This window comes from Mustela nivalis, assembly GCF_964662115.1.
Source record: "Mustela nivalis genome assembly, chromosome: 2".
NCBI classification, from domain to species: domain Eukaryota; kingdom Metazoa; phylum Chordata; class Mammalia; order Carnivora; family Mustelidae; genus Mustela; species Mustela nivalis.
In genome coordinates this window covers 41,145,221-41,163,329 of record NC_139021.1, presented here as the reverse complement: position 1 = coordinate 41,163,329, position 18,109 = coordinate 41,145,221, and the positions used below count along the sequence as shown (strand labels likewise).

The 18,109-nt window shown below is 42.8% G+C and overlaps 1 protein-coding gene across 11 annotated transcripts in view; it reads right to left on the bottom strand.

Annotated features, from left to right (window-relative positions):
- Nucleotides 1-18,109, bottom strand: part of CDH17 (cadherin 17) — a 112,809-nt gene that overhangs the window by 13,458 nt on the left and 81,242 nt on the right. For all 11 annotated transcript variants that reach the window (XM_082722874.1, XM_082722878.1, XM_082722869.1 and 8 more), the window contains 3 exons: nucleotides 14,575-14,651; nucleotides 12,513-12,704; nucleotides 2,328-2,572 (listed from right to left, as the gene is read on the bottom strand). In XM_082722874.1, the coding sequence (XP_082579000.1) occupies nucleotides 2,328-2,572; nucleotides 12,513-12,704; nucleotides 14,575-14,651 (514 nt within the window). The remainder of the gene's footprint in view (nucleotides 1-2,327; nucleotides 2,573-12,512; nucleotides 12,705-14,574; nucleotides 14,652-18,109) is intronic.

Sequence of the window (18,109 nt, the reverse complement as noted above, 5' to 3'; positions counted from 1 at the left end):
AAGAGCAATTGTGTGAACTAGTGCGGAGAGGCCAAGGGCTAGCCTGGTGGTGTGGGGCAGTCAGGCATTCCAGCTGTGTTGGGATAAAAATGGGAAGCAGTGGATGGCAAAAGATGAAGCCAGGGAGGTGGAAAGAGCCAGATCATGGGAAGCTATGGGCAGTGATAGAATGCTGTTAAGCAGGAAGGTGATTTAGTCATATTTGTGTTTTCAGTGGAACTCATTGGCAGGCGTATGAGAGATAGATCTGAGAAAAGCCTAGAACCACCAGAAAATCAATCAGGGCAGCCTTTTGGAAAGCAAAACAACATAGCCATAAGGCTGTCCGTGCCTTCAGACCACAGAAAACCACTTCTGGAAACTGTCCCCCAATAAAAACCAATTTAACTGAAGTTAGAAAAGAACAACATTCATACATAGGTTCAAAATATTTTATATAATTTAAAAAAATACTGGAAACAACCTACATGTCCAGAAGTAAGAGAATGATTAAAAAGTCAGTATGTGTTCATTCATCAGATTAATTTTTTCATATTAGTATGCTCTGTACTATTGGGCTATGTGTAGGGGTGATGAAGAAGAAATCCTACATATCTGGGATTTCTCTCTGGAGGGTTTTCAGAGGAGTCCTGTGATCTGATCTACTACTTTAAAGCACCACTGGGTGCTGATGGATTATGAGTTTGCATAGCCAAGAGAAAAAGAATGAACTCAGGCCAAAAACTTGGGAGTCAGCCTTAATTCTCAACTGACTTATTACTAGAATCAGAACTATTGATCGATTATTCCTCATTCTTGAAACACTCTTCTCATTTGTCTTCTTACACTCTCCTTCTGTGTCTTCTTCCCTATCTTCCTGATTTGAATCTAATAGTATTTATGGTATACATTTTCCTCGATCCAAGAACTATTCTTAAATGATTTTGTTGTCCCCACTCATTAACTCAAATTTTTATTCACTTGTCTTTGACTAGTGATTTTTATAGAATTCTCATGAAGAAGGCAGAAGCATTTATTAAAAAATAAATGGCTGTGGGGCGCCTGGGTGGCTCAGTGGGTTAAGCCGCTGCCTTCGGCTCAGGTCATGATCTCAGGGTCCTGGGATCGAGTCCCGCATCGGGCTCTCTGCTCAGCAGGGAGCCTGCTTCCTCCTCTCCTCTCTCTGCCTGCCTCTCTGCCTATTTGTGATCTCTCTCTGTCAAATAAATAAATAAGTAATCTTTTAAAAAAAATGGTTGTAAATTATAAACATTTTGTGCCCCATCATACTTTGTGACTCTGATGTGTATAGTAGTATCTACACTAAACCACACAGCGTAGCCCCTACTGTTCTTTCTCTATTACCTTTGTCTTTATGGGACATAGAGAGTGAAACAGGTGGGAAATTTACTCTTGGACAGACAAAGAAAAAGGTCTTAGAGGTGATTCCAAGTACCTAAATGACAGCTCACCAGGAGGCAATACTTCCCTCAAATGTTTGAGAAATTTAAGGAATTGTCATTCATAAGCACATTCCATGGTTTAAGCTGAAGTATTTGTTATGCCACAGACAGTAGTGCTGAGGTGGTATAACAGAAGCAGAAGATCCAGGCTCAAACCCTATCTAGGTGCTTATTAACTATATAATATTAAAGAGGTTATAGATATTGATTCAGATATGGGAAAATTATCATTGTAGGTCCTATGGCACTGGAAAAAAATGATTGAGAATTGCTGAGATGGAAATATTTGCACATTTTGCTCAACCACCTCAGCCTGAGTACTAGCCTCTCCAGGGTTGGGCTCTGGAATAAGTCTTGTCACCCCAGACCTGTTGTCTGGAGAACCAAGTAAAGTCGACAGTCTACATCCAAAAGATTCCTTTAACCCTATCAGGTGGGCAAATCTGTCCAGTTGGGCTTTTGCTTCATTTTCCCTGTCTAGAAAGAACTTCAGTCCACCTTAGGGGTTGGGTTGCAACTCTCCGCCACACCCTGGTCCCCATGGCTGGTACAGACACAGAGCCTGGCTTTGGGTAGCCCAGTCTTTGGACCCATCTCCTGAACTCAGCTCTCAGCTGTTGGGATTTGTGGTGAGTGGGCTAGGATGGAAGCTGACATGCTTCCCATTTGCCTGAGCTTGATTTCTCACTGATGCCCCCTGGGTACTGACGACTGTTGGAACCAAGGTCAAGTTCACCACATGCCCTGGGATACAGCTTCGGATCACTGCTTTCTCAGAGGAGAGCCCTGGGGTCAGACCAGCTTCTCTATCCTTCCCAGCCCTGCTCCTCCCCACTGGCCATAGTCCCAGCACAGCTAGCCCTGCCCAGCATTGCTCTCCTCTACCTTATATCCAGATTTTCCGGATCCCTGGCAGTCACATTGCCCACTTTAGTGCCTACAGCCACATCTTCACGGACTTTTGCTTGGTATATGCGCTGGGAAAATACGGGTGCTTCATTCGCATCTGTCACAATAAGCTTGAACGTGGCAGAGGAGCTGGTGTTGTAATTTACACCATACACCAGAGGCTCAGGATTTTCTGCTTGAAACACAATATCATGAATGGCTGCAGTTTCAAAATCAAGAGGCTGTATAGGGAGGAGAAAAAAAGAGGAAAAATTAATTTGGGGGATGATTAGCACCCTTAAAAGATTCATTCCCAACAGTCCTTTAAAAGCTTCCTAATGGGGCACCTGAGCCAGTTAAGCATCCAACTATTGATTTCAGCTCAGGTGATGATCCCAGGGTTGTGAGATTGAGTCCCACGTTGAGCGTGGAGCCTGCTTAAGATTCTCTCTCTCCCTCTCCCTCTACCCTCCTACTCCCTCTATAAATAAATAAATAAACAAATAAATAAATAAATAAATACTTTTTTTTTTTTTTAAATAGCACAGCAGTTCTCAGTTTGGTGTCAGCAAAAACCTACTTCTCAAAATGATAACAGAGCCATAGTATTAGAACTGCAGGACTTATCAGAGACTATAAAATGCTATATGCATTACAACTCTCCTAGGAGAGGAAATCAATGTGGCATCCCTTAAATTTATGTAGTATCTAGGATACTTCATTTATTCAGCAGAAACTTAACTAATTCTCTCAAGAAAATTCTCAGAAGACAACTGGGGAAAGGCTTATATAGAGACATCCACAATGTATAGAGAATGATTTCCAAGGGACCTCAGGATCCAAACCCCAAAATAAAGAACTTATCTTCCTAAAGGGTAGGAGAGGTTAGCAGAGAAAATTGAAAGATAGAGGATCTGCTCTTGTGACAGACCATGCTGGACAAAGCCAGGAATCAAGAATCAAGAAACCAAGTGAGTGTACTCTGAAGAAGAATTTAACAGGGCTACCCAAGACAGAAGGAGTGGCTTTAAAAAACAGTAAATTCCCAACTCTGGTAGCTTCCAAGAACAGGCTTAAACAACATGTGACAGGCTAGCATAGAAAGAACTTCTGTAGCATTTCAGCAACTGGTTTTATGTGACTTTTAAGTTCTCTCTCAAGGCATTGAGTCCATGACTATGAGGGGGAAAAATTCCTAGTCCAAAGGCCTGCTGAAGAAGAATAGCCCCTAAAGTTGGACCTCTCATCTGGGATTGAAAGTCTGCTGAGAATCTTCTAAGCCCTAGAAACCAAAATCTAAATATTTATATTAGGTGCACATGTGAGTTTTCTCCTAGGGAGAGGATATAGTCACTGTGTCAATGGCACCCAGGACCTCAAAAACAAAGAAACAAAAGGGAAACCCAAAGTACATTATGGATTATGGAAACTACACTATTTGATTCACTCTCCCAGGCCCGTAAGACCCAGGACCTCTTGGTGAGCTGTCAGTCTTTTAACTTTAGTTTATATCAGTTTCTCATTCGTTGATTGGAAATGGTAATATCCACTCACAAAGAGAAAAATTCACAGAGAGTTTGACACCTGATTGCATTAGCTCGGCCTGCCCTTCCCTAACATCTGAAGTTCTCCCCCTCAGGCAGGAGTTGGCTCAGTGCAGTCCTTTCTACATCTGATTCCCACCTCCTACCCAAATGGACAAGCTCTACATCCTCTGTAATCTTTAATTGCTTGGTTTTCTATCTTAGATATTTACTGAGCACAAGTTCTCTGAGACGAGGAATTATGTTACACTCATCTTTGCTTCTCCTCTCTTTCTTGGCACACAGTAAACATTGTGTATTAGTCAAGAGATAGAAAGATCAGAAGAACTCAGTCTTCTTGGGCCCTTAAGGGCTCCAGTGGAAAAGACATTCTGGAGAAAATTCCTATTCTCCAAAAACCCCTCTCCTCCGTGTACACACAAACACACACAACATCATAACCCAATATCTAGTTCAATAGAAAGTACGATAGAAAGGTCAATCATATGGAAGAGAAAGAATTATGTATGAAGACTCAAGGCCATTTAAGATAGAAAATAAGAAGCAACTGACAGGATAAAAATTAAGGATATAAAATTTCCTAAACCAGATGAGATGTAAAAAAGATGTTGCTTCCAGAAATAAGCACCCACTGTCTACAGGCCATGGTTCCATGAGGCTCTTAGGAACACCACCAACTGGTCTGAAAGGTCTCCCTGCTCTTCTCTCAGGGGATGAAGGCAGGGGTACCAAACCAAGAAAGCCTGGTATTTGGAACAAAAAGACAGCAGCCCCTGGAGGAAGCCTGTGTTGTGGACAAAGGATGCCCTCTCTGCTCCTTGCTGATCCAGCCAAGCCCAGGCTCAGGCAGACAGCTCCACTCTCTGTGTGCTCAGGCAGAGGATATGCATCCCATCCTCAAACCAAACAGATCCTCAGTAGTATCCCCGGCTTTCCCATCCCATCATTGCAGTCCCCAGAGGTGGGGGGTAAAGAAACGAGACACAATGTCTGCAAAGAGGAAGCAACCTGTGTCATCAGGGACAGAGAACAATATATGTATTTTCTATTATTTCACATGCTGAGGATGAAACAAGTTTTGGAAATGCTGTCCTCCTCAGTATTTACTGCCACCCAGTGCTCTGGCCGCTAGAACATGTTGGTCTTGGGGCCAAACGGGTATCAGGAGCAGGAAGTCTATGCCTTTGAGTACTGCTTGGCTTATCAAGAATTCCCCAAACTCAACACACACAAAACAGACAAGCATATCAAAAAATGGGCAGAAGATATGAACAGAGACTTCTCCAATCAAGACATACAAATGGCTATCAGACACATGAAAAAATGTTCATCATCACTAGCCATCAGGGAGATTCAAATTAAAACCACATTGAGATATCACCTTATACCAGTTAGAATGGCCAAGATTAACAAGACAGGAAACAACATGTGTTGGAGGGGATGTGGAGAAAGGGGAACCCTCTTACACTGTTGGTGGGAATGCAAGTTGGTGCAGCCTCTTTGGAGAACAGTGTGGAAATTCCTCAAGAAATAAAAAATAGAAATTCCCTATGACCCTGCAATTGCACTCCTGGGTATTTACCCCAAAGATACAGATGTAGTGAAAAGAAGGGCCATCTGTACCCCAATGTTTATAGCAGCAATGGCCACGGTCACCAAACTGTGGAAAGAACCAAGATGCCCTTCAACAGACGAATGGATAAGGAAGATGTGGTCCATAGACACTACGGAGTATTATGCCTCCATCAGAAATGACGAATACCCAACTTTTGTAGCAACATGGACAGGACTGGAAGAGATTATGCTGAGTGAAATCTGTCAAGCATAGAGGGTCAATTATTATATGGTTTCACTTATTTGTGGAGTATAACAAATGGCATGGAGGACATGGGGAGTTAGAGAGGAGAAGGGAGTTGGGGGAAGTTGGAGGGGGAGGTGAACCATGAGAGACTATGGACTCTGAAAAACAATCTCAGGGGTTTGAATTGACGGGTAGGTGGGAGGTTGGGGTACCAGGTGGTGGGTATTATAGAGGGCATGGATTGCATGGAACACTGGGTGTGGTGAAAAAATAATGAATACTGTTATGCCAAAAATAAATAAAAAATAAATTTAAAAAAAAAGGAATTCCCTTGAGGTCCCCTTCTTGAAATTTAGCTTTAATTTCTTTAAATGAAAATGTCACTTCTCTATCATGGCTGATCTTTTTGAATTCTCAGACCCTGACCTTTTTTTTTTTTTTTTTTTTTTTTGGTTTAACAATTTTTTTATTTTAAGGTATTTGTCTATTGACTCAGATTTTTTTTTAATTTTTTATTTTTTATAAACATATATTTTTATCCCCAGGGGTACAGGTCTGTGAATCACCAGGTTTACACACTTCACAGCACTCACCAAAGCACATACCCTCCCCAATGTCCATAATCCCACCCCCCCAACTATTTTTAACTAGCTTAAGAGTCATTTGGAAAAGTAATGCACACCCTTTTTTCTCATCACTGATCATTGGTGACAATGTTACATATCCCCAGTCTCTACACCTCTCCCTCTGCCTGGGAGGGGGTGTCAGTGTTCTTCCACGTTCTTCCTGCCTCCAGGTTGACTCTAAATCACTGAGTCTGACCTTTCATTGAGTTGTGTGAAGAATTATTGCCCGTGCACGTTTTTCAGCATGTTTTTGATGAATATGTCTCATCAGATGGGACCCACAACCATCCCAGGAGGCCATGACAAGTCTCTTGACTTCGCTTTGCAGGCAAATCCCTGTGTTATGAACAATACACAGGTTTTGACAAGGCTTTTCCTTGATTAAGTTCTGCTGATGATCATTTGCTAATTCAGCATCTTTCATTTCTGATTTTTTTTTCCCTCGAAGATCTGGCTCAGTGTTTTTCCTGGTGTGAAAGTTAGGCACTGTGATCAATGGCAGTCTGCTTCTTTCTCATTTGTTCTTCCATTCAGTACGTGGAAGAACACTGACACGCCCTCCTAACTGGTCTCCCTGTCGGTGGTAGGGACACTTACATGGCTGCTCCCAGACTTACTTTCCTAAAATGCAAATCTGACCTTGTCAGTCTTGTGCCCCATGGCTTTCTCTGCTCCTCATGGCTTTCTCTGCTCCTTAGCATGGAAGCAGCCATGTAAGGGTCAGACTCAGTGATTTAGAGTGAAATAATAGAAAATACATATATTGTTCTCTGTCCCTGGTTCCTGACACTGAGCTCTTAAATCCCTTAGAATTTCCAGGGTGGGAGGAGAAACTTTTGTTCTAATGAAACTATTCTTGATGGGCTCCTGGGTTACTTCAGGCTGGAGGCTGCTCCCCAGAAAGACCAAGCACTTCCGGCCCCCACCCCCACCTCCCAGGAAGGGGAGAGAAAGCTAGAGATGGATGATCAACCCTGTCAATATGATGAAGCCTCCATAAAAATCCCACAAGTTCAGAGAACTTCAGGTTGGTGAACATAGCCCATGTTCTGTGAGAATAGGGCACCAAAACTCAAGAGTAGGCAGAAGCTCCTTCCCAGAGGACACTTCCAGACCTTGCCCTACAGATCTTTTTTTTTTTTTTTTTAATTTCTTTTCTGGGGCGCCTGGGTGGCTCAGTGGGTTAAGCCACTGCCTTCGGCTCAGGTCATGATCTCAGGGTCCTGGGATCGAGTCCCACATCGGGCTCTCTGCTCAGCGGGGAGCCTGCTTCTCTCTCTCTCTCTCTCTGACTGCCTCTCTGCCTACTTGTGATCTCTCTCTGTCAAATAAATAAATAAATAAAATCTTTTATAAAATAAATAAATAAATAAATGAAAATGAATTTCTTTTCTGCATAACAGTATTCATTTTTTTTGCACCACACCCAGTACTCCATGCAATCCGTGCGCTCTCCAATACCCACCACCTGGTTCCCCCAACTTCCCATCCCCTGCCCTACAGATCTTTTAAACTAGCTGTCCCCCATGACCTTTATCATTTCCACAATACAATAAACTGATCAATGTCCATGTTTCTCTGAGTTCTGTGAGCTGCTTCAGCAAGTGGTGGGACCCAAGGAGGGAGTCATAGAGCCGACTTATAGCCAGTGGCTCCAAAGTACAGGGGACAACCTGCGATTTGCAATTGGCTTCTAAAGAAAAGGCAGTCTCATGGGACTGAGCCTTCAACCTGAGGAGTCTACCTTGTCTCCAGGTGTGTAATGCAAGAATAGAGTTAAATCACAGGACTCCAGGCTGGTGTCAAAGAACTGCTTGGTGTGGAAAGCGCACACATGTAGTGTCAGAAGTGAGGTGCGGTGGCTGTAGGAGAGTAAAGGAGAAAAACAGGAGGGCTTCTCCTCTTTGTTGAGCACATATTAAAATGACTGATTTGCAGGCCCTCCCCTAAAGAGACAAGTCAGCAGTCCCTGGTCCACACCCTTGGGCCCTTGGGTTGGGCAGGTTTGTCCCCCTCAGCAAGAGGGGAGAGCACATCTGCCCACAGGCAGAAACCTGGCTTCCACCCTAGCTTGAATTAATCAGAATTGAAATAGTGCTGGACATTTATTGAGTTTGCTATTTTCTGGGTGTTATGCTAAGAGCTGTATATGTATTTTCACATTTAATCCACCAACATCCTTATAAAGGTGCTACCATTGGGGCACCTGAGTGGCTCAGTGGGTTAAAGCCTCTACCTTTGGCTTGGGTCCTGGAATGGAGCCCTGCTTTGGGCTCTCTGCTCAGCAGGGAGTCTGCTTCCCCCTATCTCACTGCCTGCCTTTCTGTCTACTTGTGATCTCTGTCAAATAAATAAATAAAATCTTTAAAATAAAAAAAGAAAAAGAAAAAAAATGGTGCTACCATTTTACCCATCTTTACAGATGGGAGAACTGAGGTTTTGAGAGCAGACTGCATATGATCAAGGTCACAGGGCTAGTAGGTGGCAACAACTGGCTTTAACAGAAATCATTTTCCTAGAGGAGTTATGGGCCTGGGGTCAAGTTCCCAGCTCTTCCATGGCCGGGGGACCTGAACCTCATCCATACAGTGGAGCTTAATTCTGCCTTGGCTGGAGTCAGGGCGGGACACTAAGGAGGAGGTCTGCAGACGTGCTCCATAAAGTGGAGCTGACTATAGTTGGGCAATATGGCTTCCTTGGCAAATGTTACCTGCAGTTAGCACATTTGTAATTCAGGGGAACAGTTGCTGATAGAAAGGTGACTAAGAAACTTGGTTTCCAGATATGACACCAAAGGCACAGGCTGTAAAAGGAAAAGGACACCAGCGGCACTACGTCAAACTGAAAAGCTTCTGCAGAGCAAGGGAAATCAGCAGCAGCATGAAAAGGCAACCTGCAGAATGGGAGGAATTATTTTATAGACCATATATCTGATGAGAGGTGATATGCATCATATAAGAAGAAACTCCTGAAATTCAGTGGCATTAAAAAAAAAACAAACTGATTTTTGCCTAGAAATAACTAGGCAAAGGACTTAAACAGACATTTCTCCAAAGAAGACATACAACTAGCCAACAGGCTTATTAAAAGATGCTCAACATCATGACTCATCAAGGAAATGCAAATCAAAACCATACCTACTAGGAGGGCCATTATCAAATTTAAGACAAGAAACAAGTGCTGGCGAAGATGTGGAGAAATTGGAACCCTCCTGCACCATTGGCAGGAATGTAAAGTGGTGCAGCTGCTGTGGAAAACAGCCTGGGAGTTCCTCAAAAACTGAAAACTAGAACAACTCTATCGTCCCATAATCCACTCCTGGATATCTACCCCAAAGAACTGAAAACAGAATATTTGCACTCCCGTGATCATGCAGCATTATTCCCAATAGCCAAGAGGTGGACACGACCCGAAGGTCACCTGACAAATGAATGGGTAAGGAGGTGTGGTATATACACACAGTAGAAAATTTTACAGCCTTTTTAAAAGAGAAGAAAATCCTGCCATATGCTATAGCACAGAAGAAACTTGAGGACATCAAGCTAAGTGAAATAAGCCAGTCACAGAAGGGCAAATGAGGTTTGATTTCACTTCTTGGAGCTACCTGGAAGAGTCCAGCTTACAAGGAATAAAAAGTAGAAAGGTGATGGATCACCAGGAGCTGGAGGGTAGGACAGGGGAGCTGCCATTCAAGGAACGTGGAGTTTCATTCATGCAAGTAGAAAGAGCTCCAGAGATGTTCTACAACAGTGTGCTTAAAGGGAAGGTACGCAATAAAAGGTAAAAGGATAGATTTTTGTGTTATGTGGTGTTTTAAAACTAGTTTCAAACATTAAAAAATCATTAACACAATGGTTCAAAGCAATGGTGGTCCCCTAGCAGCCAAATGGATAAGGAATTCAAAGCTAAGTCATACACAGTAACCATGTTAGAGAGTCTAACTTATTGAAAAACACTACAAAGAGTATAAACACATGCATCTGTCATAGTGAATACAGACATCCTAAGGGTAGGTAGTTAACACGGGGGGTATCCTAATCAAGAATCCACACCTTAGGTCCAGTTGCTGCTTCGTGTTGAAGAGATCCTAATCAGTGATGCACACTCCAGAGGCAGCCACTGCAGGCCTTGAGCTACAACGGGCTCATGCAGCACTGTAAGGTTTGTTCATGGGCAGAGTGATCTTACAAAGAGAGGACGTGGTGATATTGGTGCTATCCAAGACACGAGTTTGGTTTAAAATATACTATAATCTCTCAGTCATCACCTGAACAGGAGTGTGAGCATCTGGCTAGTCCAGCCATCTGTACCCTTCAGAGTTCTAGAATTTCAGTTCTGTTCTGTCTCTGTCTGGGATTCCTTTTCTTTGGACAATCAGACAAATCCTCTCACTGGAATACTGTTTTCACAGTGCCCGAAGGACAGAGAGCTAGGACTTTACAGGCCTAAAGCACAAGTTAGGTAACTGTTTTTGTGCCTGTTAATAACTGTGTATAGGATAGAATTCAATTATTTATTCAGCCAACAAATATTTATCAAACTACTATATGCCCAGAAGCATTCCAGATACTAGGAATAAAACCACAAAACAATAAGGATGTGACAAGGATTTTGGTCAGAGGCTTGCTCGGTTATAGCATACCTCCTCATGTCAAGGTTTTGTGGAAGGCAACTCACAACTCGCACCCACCACTAATCATTCGGGGTCACCAACATCTCTCTAAAGGTGCCCATTAGCCACAAGTGGTCAAAATAACTTAAGCTGGCTCACAACAAGACACCACAAGAAAATGTTGACATACGGGAATCTTTCATACTGAGATAGCTGACTAGAGAGCTCTGGTCCAGGAAGAAACTGGGAGCTGTCTGCCCCTCCTTCTGGGAAAAGATCCAGCATGATGCCTGGACCACCCACTGCCAACTCTGAAAACTTCCCTTTCCTTTATGTGATCCTTCTGCAATTCTTCTCCACGTAGACAGCCGTGAACAGGGTAGGGGGGTCATCCCCGCTCCTTTTACAAATGTCAGACTGACACAGGATGCTAATAGTTTCAGTTGGTCCTCACACAGACCTCACCACTGGAGCCCTTTGTTGGAAGTGAAGTCTATGGTAATAACAGGATCAGAACCCAACACTCTGACCCTGGGGTTGCTTTGGTACTATCTTTTTTCCCTGTTTTTCTATCCATCTTCTGTGAAATTATTCTATTTTGTCTTCCTCTTCAGCTTTCCTTTTTTTCTTTTTTTATTAAATTTTTTATTAGCTTTCCTTGATTCTGAACCAAAACTTTCCTCCTGAGCCTTTTTTGCAGCCTCTAGCACACTGCCCTATAAACCTTCAACACCCAACCATGCCTACAGATCCACTATTGCTATAACTCTGACCCCTTATAGTTCTGAATATATCAGATGACATTGAGTAATGCTTCCTGTTGAGTCATCTGGTAAACCATTTACATGTTCTAAAGCATAGATGAGGCAGCCTTGGGGGAAAAGGTCAATATTTAGAGGTGTATGGTGGGAGTGGGAGTAGATTGAGGGAGGGCTAGAAAGATCCTGAACAAAGAAGCAGGTACTATAGTAATCAAGACTTTGGCTCTAGACTTCCTAGTCCTTACAGAAGGTGAGATAATGTGAGAGCCAGTGAGCTTAGCAATATCCTAAAAGATGAAAGTACAAGGTTGGCAGGAAGGACAGGATGAAAAGATAAGTCTATTAAACCTTGAAAGGAGATCTACTGATTTCCAGTCATTATTAAAGGCACATTAGAACAGAGGGTCTACAGCCTTAAGGGCTCATAGGACTCATCCAGTTTAGTACCCCCACATTTGTAAAAGGAGAGGTAAAACCCTCAACAAAACCTACCCACTCCCAGAATTTAGCAAATAAAAGTATAGAACACCTAGTTAAATTTGAGCTTTAGGTAAACAACAAACAGGTTTTTTTTAATTGTCTGTCCTATATTTTATCTATTTTATATGGCAACCCTACCTCTCTCCACAAAGGTTACTTATTCAGTTAGCAACAGACCCAGAACTAGAATTTTGGTGTTCTGTCTTTCAGGAGTACAAGAATGAATGCCTTTGCTAGGAGTCCCTCACCACACCTGAGAGGTTAAGGCTAATCCACTACCCCTGCTTATTGATCTTTGTACCGTCATAAGAAACTTGATTTATAAAAAAGAAGAAAATCCATTAAAGGGGCTCTTTACCTTTTTAATTATGACATATCCAGCATTGGTTTGGGGATCTGTGTCAACCCCCAGTCGTCCATCACTGTCTCCCTGTATAATACGGTATAGGATTTTAGAACTCCCAGTGAATGGCTCATCAGCATCTGTGGCCTGGATGGTCAAGATGGTGGACCCAACAGCTGTGTCTTCAGCAAGGGTTAAGATTCCATACTAAGAAAAAAATAGGGGAAGGAGATGAGAATGTCCATTGTCATCAAACATAATTGCCAAGGGGCAAATCTGTCTCTTTGGATTCACAATGAACACAAATCATAGTTTGCATTAATACTTACCAAGCATGTTTTCTTACCGATAAATATGTGGCCATTGATTTTTGACATCAGTCATCCTCATAGACTGATATCCATTGCACCAAGAAACATGTCTCAGGGAGTTATTGGTAGGATTTTAATACAGATTCCCCTTCTCATATCCAATATGTTTATTAACTACAATTAGTATACTAGTGATGATATAAATCAATAGCTACTATGTACTGAGTACCTAAATTGCAGCAGACACTTCACATATATATTCTTTTAGTTAATCTGTAACCCACCAAGGAAAAGAGGTTAAGAGCCTGAACTTTGGAATCAAACAGCCTGGGGATGAACCCTCAGCTTGCCACTTAGTAGCTGGGTGACCTGAAGTAAGTCACCTCGTTTCCTCAAGTCTCAGTTTCATCATCTGTCAATGGAAATAATAGCAATACAACCAACATCCTGTTCGCTGTGATGATTGAGAGAGATATAGCATGTAACGCCCCCTGAATGCCTGGCACATGATAAGGACTCAGTAAAGATAAGCAACAAAGCACCCTATCAAGTCATCTCCATTTGGCAGGAAAGCAGAGGATTAGAGAAGTAAACCCCAGCCAAGAGTTCGCAACTAGTGAGTCTGAGAATTGGAACTCAGGTCCATGCTGGTACAACTCCAAAGCCTGTGTTCTTGCTCATTGGCCCACACCAACCCCCACCACTGCACTGAAAATCCCCCAGATTATCTCTGTTGGCCGAGGGAGGCCTGGAGCAATGACAGATGCCTACCTGCTCTCTCTAAGGCCCAATTTGCTTTCCAGCTCCCAAAGCAGGATATTCTTATCCTCAGTGTAAAACCACCACCTTGATGGAACTCGAGAAAACCACAAGCCAAGAAAGGGCTCATGGAGACTGAGAAGCAATGGGCTCTTTATCTCATGTCTGAGGGGCCCCAGAGCCTGCAACCCCTTACGTTCAGTCACACCTCTTGCTCCCAAACCCTATCATAAATCAATTCCTTTTCTTTGTCACAGCTTTGTCCCTATTTTCATTTATAATCATCATCACAAGGCTCTGGGCTGTCCCTTAAATGATTTCAAACATGACATAACAATCTAGTCAAATGGGTTTCTCTCTGCTCCAGAAGAAATAGAGACCTCCCTTTTAAGGGAAGCTATGGTAAAACCACCCCAAGTTTTAAGCCCACATCAAAATAAGTGAATGTTTTTCTCGATGTTCTCTCAACTGATCTTTTTTCTCCTGCTCTTTCTGCCCAATTTTCCTAATTCTTGCAAATGTCTTAGGCACATTCTTCTTTGGCTTAACTGAGAGGTCAGTTTTTCCTCTCTCTTTCTCTTACCCAGTTATTACAAAAAGAGTTTAAATCACCAGTATTCCAAATATTAAGTTTTTGACTGAAAATGCTTGTTTGAGACGTGGTGGTAATCCATTCACTGTCACATATTATATAAGGACAAAATGCAAGTAGCCATTCAATTCCTTTAAATCTGACAAAGATGGTCATTGCAGCTTTTAAGCAAGCCCTTGGAAGAAATGAGCCATTGGTAGAAGTTTATAAGCAGATGTTCCCAGATACTCTAACAGTGAATTCTGTTGTTCCCTGAAGATTTCCACTGAAGATGGTATCTGGGTTTGTCACCAGTGTACTGACTAAAGCTACCTTTAAAGTCTGGAATTTTTCCTAACTACTCACTGTGACTTTATCCTAGAAGTCAGGGTCAAGTAATATGAACAAAGAAAAAACAGCAGATGAAAATACTTACATCTGATTTTTCGAAGATGGGGATCTGGTCATTGATATCAATAACATGGATCTGCACATCACAGAGGGTTTTGAAATCTGAAAATCAAAGTCATAGCACAAAAACATTCATCAAATATCATGTGTTAAAACGATAAATCTGTAAGAAATACATTGGCAAGGGGAGTGACAGTCACAGTCACAATTCTGCCATGGACATGCAGTGTTTGTGGGGGACAGGATTCTCTGCCCCCCACCTGCTCCCCACAAGCAGGTCAGCAAGAGGAGGCTGGAAAATCTCTAATAGAAGCTTCCCTGGGCATCTGCCCCTTCCTAGGTAAGGCTTGTTCCTCATCAAGACTGGTTAGGTTTTTTTGTTTGTTTTTTGTTTTTGTTTTTCCCATGAAGCAACCTCTTTTTTCTAACTAGTGAAACTTATGTAGCCTTCAAAACCTAATGCAAAACTGCCTTTCCAGAAAGCCTTCCCTGAGTCTCCCAGCCAGCTGTCTTTCCTTCTCTGAACACTTCCAGCCCTTACCATGCTGCATCTCCTCTGTCCTATACACTGGGAAAGTCGGGTGCCTATTCCTCCAAATTCTTCCAAATACAGTTAGCCCCCTTCAAGAGGCCTGGCTACTCATACGGTGGGAGGCAAGAGAAGGTCAGAAGGAGCTCATAGAAAATGACACCGTCTTTGAGGGGTGAGTTTGCCAATTCAAAGATCTAGTCCAAGACAGCAGGTTCAAGCTAGGTCCAAGATGAGCATAGAATACAGGTGGGGATGGGGTGTCCAGGGAAATATCCAGAATGAGAAACAACATGACAGGTTCTTTGTTGGGGTCACCATGGCTCTAAGTCATGATATACTGTGTTGTATAATAGCTAAGACTCCGGGCTCAGGAGTCCCACTGTTGAATTCTGACTCTGCCACTTACCAGATATCTGAGAACTTATCAGATTGTGTGTCATTTGAGTTCTCTGTGCCTTAGTTAGTCTTTCTATAAAATGTAGATAACAACAGAACTGGGGTTCTTGTTATAATACAAATTGTCAGCACTCTGTGTACCAGGCACTGTATTAAGTGCTTTACTAGCATTACTCATTGCATTGTCATACGAGTTCCATGACTTAGGCACTATGATCATCTTCATTTCGTTCATGAATGAGGACACACAGCATAGAGAAGTTAGGTAACCTGACCGAGGTCACACAACTAACTAGTGGTCAAGCCAGAATTCAAATCTACCTGCTCCCTTTGCCCTCTCTATCCACTCTCCACCCTTCCACCCCACTCCGTGTCCCTGGAGGCTGACCCAAGTAACTGCATCTGGACATCCTGGCTGCTGCCAATGGCAGCCCTGATCAGGAGATGGGAGGAGGGGCAGGAAGAGAGAGGTTGGGGGTAGTTTCCCCCAGCAGCCTCTTCTGCAGGCAAAAGTAGAGGGCATGTTCCTTTGGGGAATGCTCCTTTGATTGCCCCTTCACACCTCAGTGGAGGGAGGCTGTCCTTTGCACTTCATACCTCCATTTGGTTTCCCTTAACCCTGCCCACAACCTTTACAAATCCCTTCTTTAAACTCTTCTTGGTTATTCCTTTCGAGGAACTGCTTCCTGCTGGGATCTTGACAGATGCACTCAGGGAGTCTAACTCCAGAGATGGTGTCCAATGCACCAGCCAGGCAGCCAGGCTTGTGGTCTAGTTGAATTATAATAGTGGATGCTGATTAAAGCAAAGATCAGTCCTCAGAACAAGAATGACTAACAAGGGTCAGGGTGGGGTTGGGAGTTGGGGGAGGTTTCCAGGACCTGAACTCATTGGCTCCTTGCTCTGCACAAAACTCATTTGGGGAGGGATGCCTGGGTGGCTCAGTCGGCTGAGCGGCTGGCTGCCTTCAGCTTGGCTCATGATCCCATAGTCTTGGGATCGAGTCCTACATTGGGCTCCTTGCTCTGCAGAGAGCTTGCTTCTCCTTCTGCATCTGCCTGCCACTCTGCCTACCTGTGCTCTCTGTCTCTCTGACAAATAAATAAAATCTTAAAAAACAAACAAACAAAAAAACCTCATTTGGGGAAAAACAAAACAAAACAAAAACTCACTTGGGTAAGTTGTGTGGCCTCCTGGGTAGCAAGCCCTCCCTGATTTTATGTAAAACTGTATTAATTAAGCCCAGTCTCTAGGCTATAACATTCAACAACTGAATGTTGAATTCTTTCTGCACACTTATATATTTATGTGTAAATCTATTTGCTCCCTATTTTCTATAAAAATACTCACAAACATAGACTATTTGTAATCTGATTTCCACCTTATGCTCTTAGAGCCTCACCTTACTTCATGTCTCCATGCATTTGCAGATAGAATTTCTTCTCCTCCATAAGCCCTGCACTATTTTGTAACACATCATATTCATCCCCCAAAATTCAGCTCAATGACACCTCTTCCAGAAAGCCTGACCTTCTCTCTCCCTCTGAGTCCCTCATTTCCTTCTACATGTTTTTTGTAATTTATTTACTCACATGCCTATCTCCTTTTTACAATGAATGCTCCTTGAGGAAAACCCCTGGGTCTTATTCACCTGTGTATCTTCAATAGCTTGAATGGTGTCTCATGTAAGGTAAGTGCTCAGTAACTGTTTGCTGAAAGAATGGTTGGCTAATGGGGTGCCTGGATGGCTCAGTGAGTTAAAGCCTCTGCTTTTGGCTCAGGTCATGATCCCGGGGTCCTGGGATCGAGCCCCACATTGGGCTCTCCGCTCCGCGGGGAGCCTGCTTCCTTCTCTCTCTCTGCCTACTGTGATCTCTGTCAAATAAATAAATAAAATCTTAAAAAAAAAAAAAAAAAAAAAAGAATGGTTGGCTATGGTGTGAAATTTTCATTCATCATAAGAGGGGATGACTTATACTCACTTCTGTTGTACCTCTTAACAAAATTCTAGATATATTGGGCTCTCACTATTTGCCAAATTACTAACTTCCCAAGTCTGTACTGGGAGCCTGTTAAAACTCAGTTCTCTTCAGTATGTCAACATCTATGCGAAGGGGGAAATGGGAGGAGTGTTGTGAAATGATGCTCTTTTCTTCTTCATACCTGTATAATCTGTGACTCCCAGCACAACGATTACTGAACTATTTGGTCATCTAAGAGTGGGTGCTTGTTAACTCAAAGAAAGATTCTTAACCTAGGAGTGTGTGCATCCCTAAAATCAATCTGGCTCTAAATACATGTGTTTTTGCATGTCTGTGCACAACTGTCCTAACGAATACACAGTGTTCATTAGATCTTCAAAGGGTCTTGTGACCCAACAAAGATTAAGAAACACTTGTTTTGAAATTGTATAGAAGTCATGGCCAGCTGAGAGCTGATAGAAGACAGAACTTCCCCAAAGATGCATTTCTCCTCCACTCTCAAATAATAGGGTCCTTAGAGTCCAAAAGAGAGAATTGGAAAACGCAATTAATATTCTGTTTCGTGATCACAGCAGCCATGAGAATGGGCTTTGCCAACCTCCAACAACAGGGAACTTAATTGACAGTGCCCCCCCCACCCCACCCCGTAC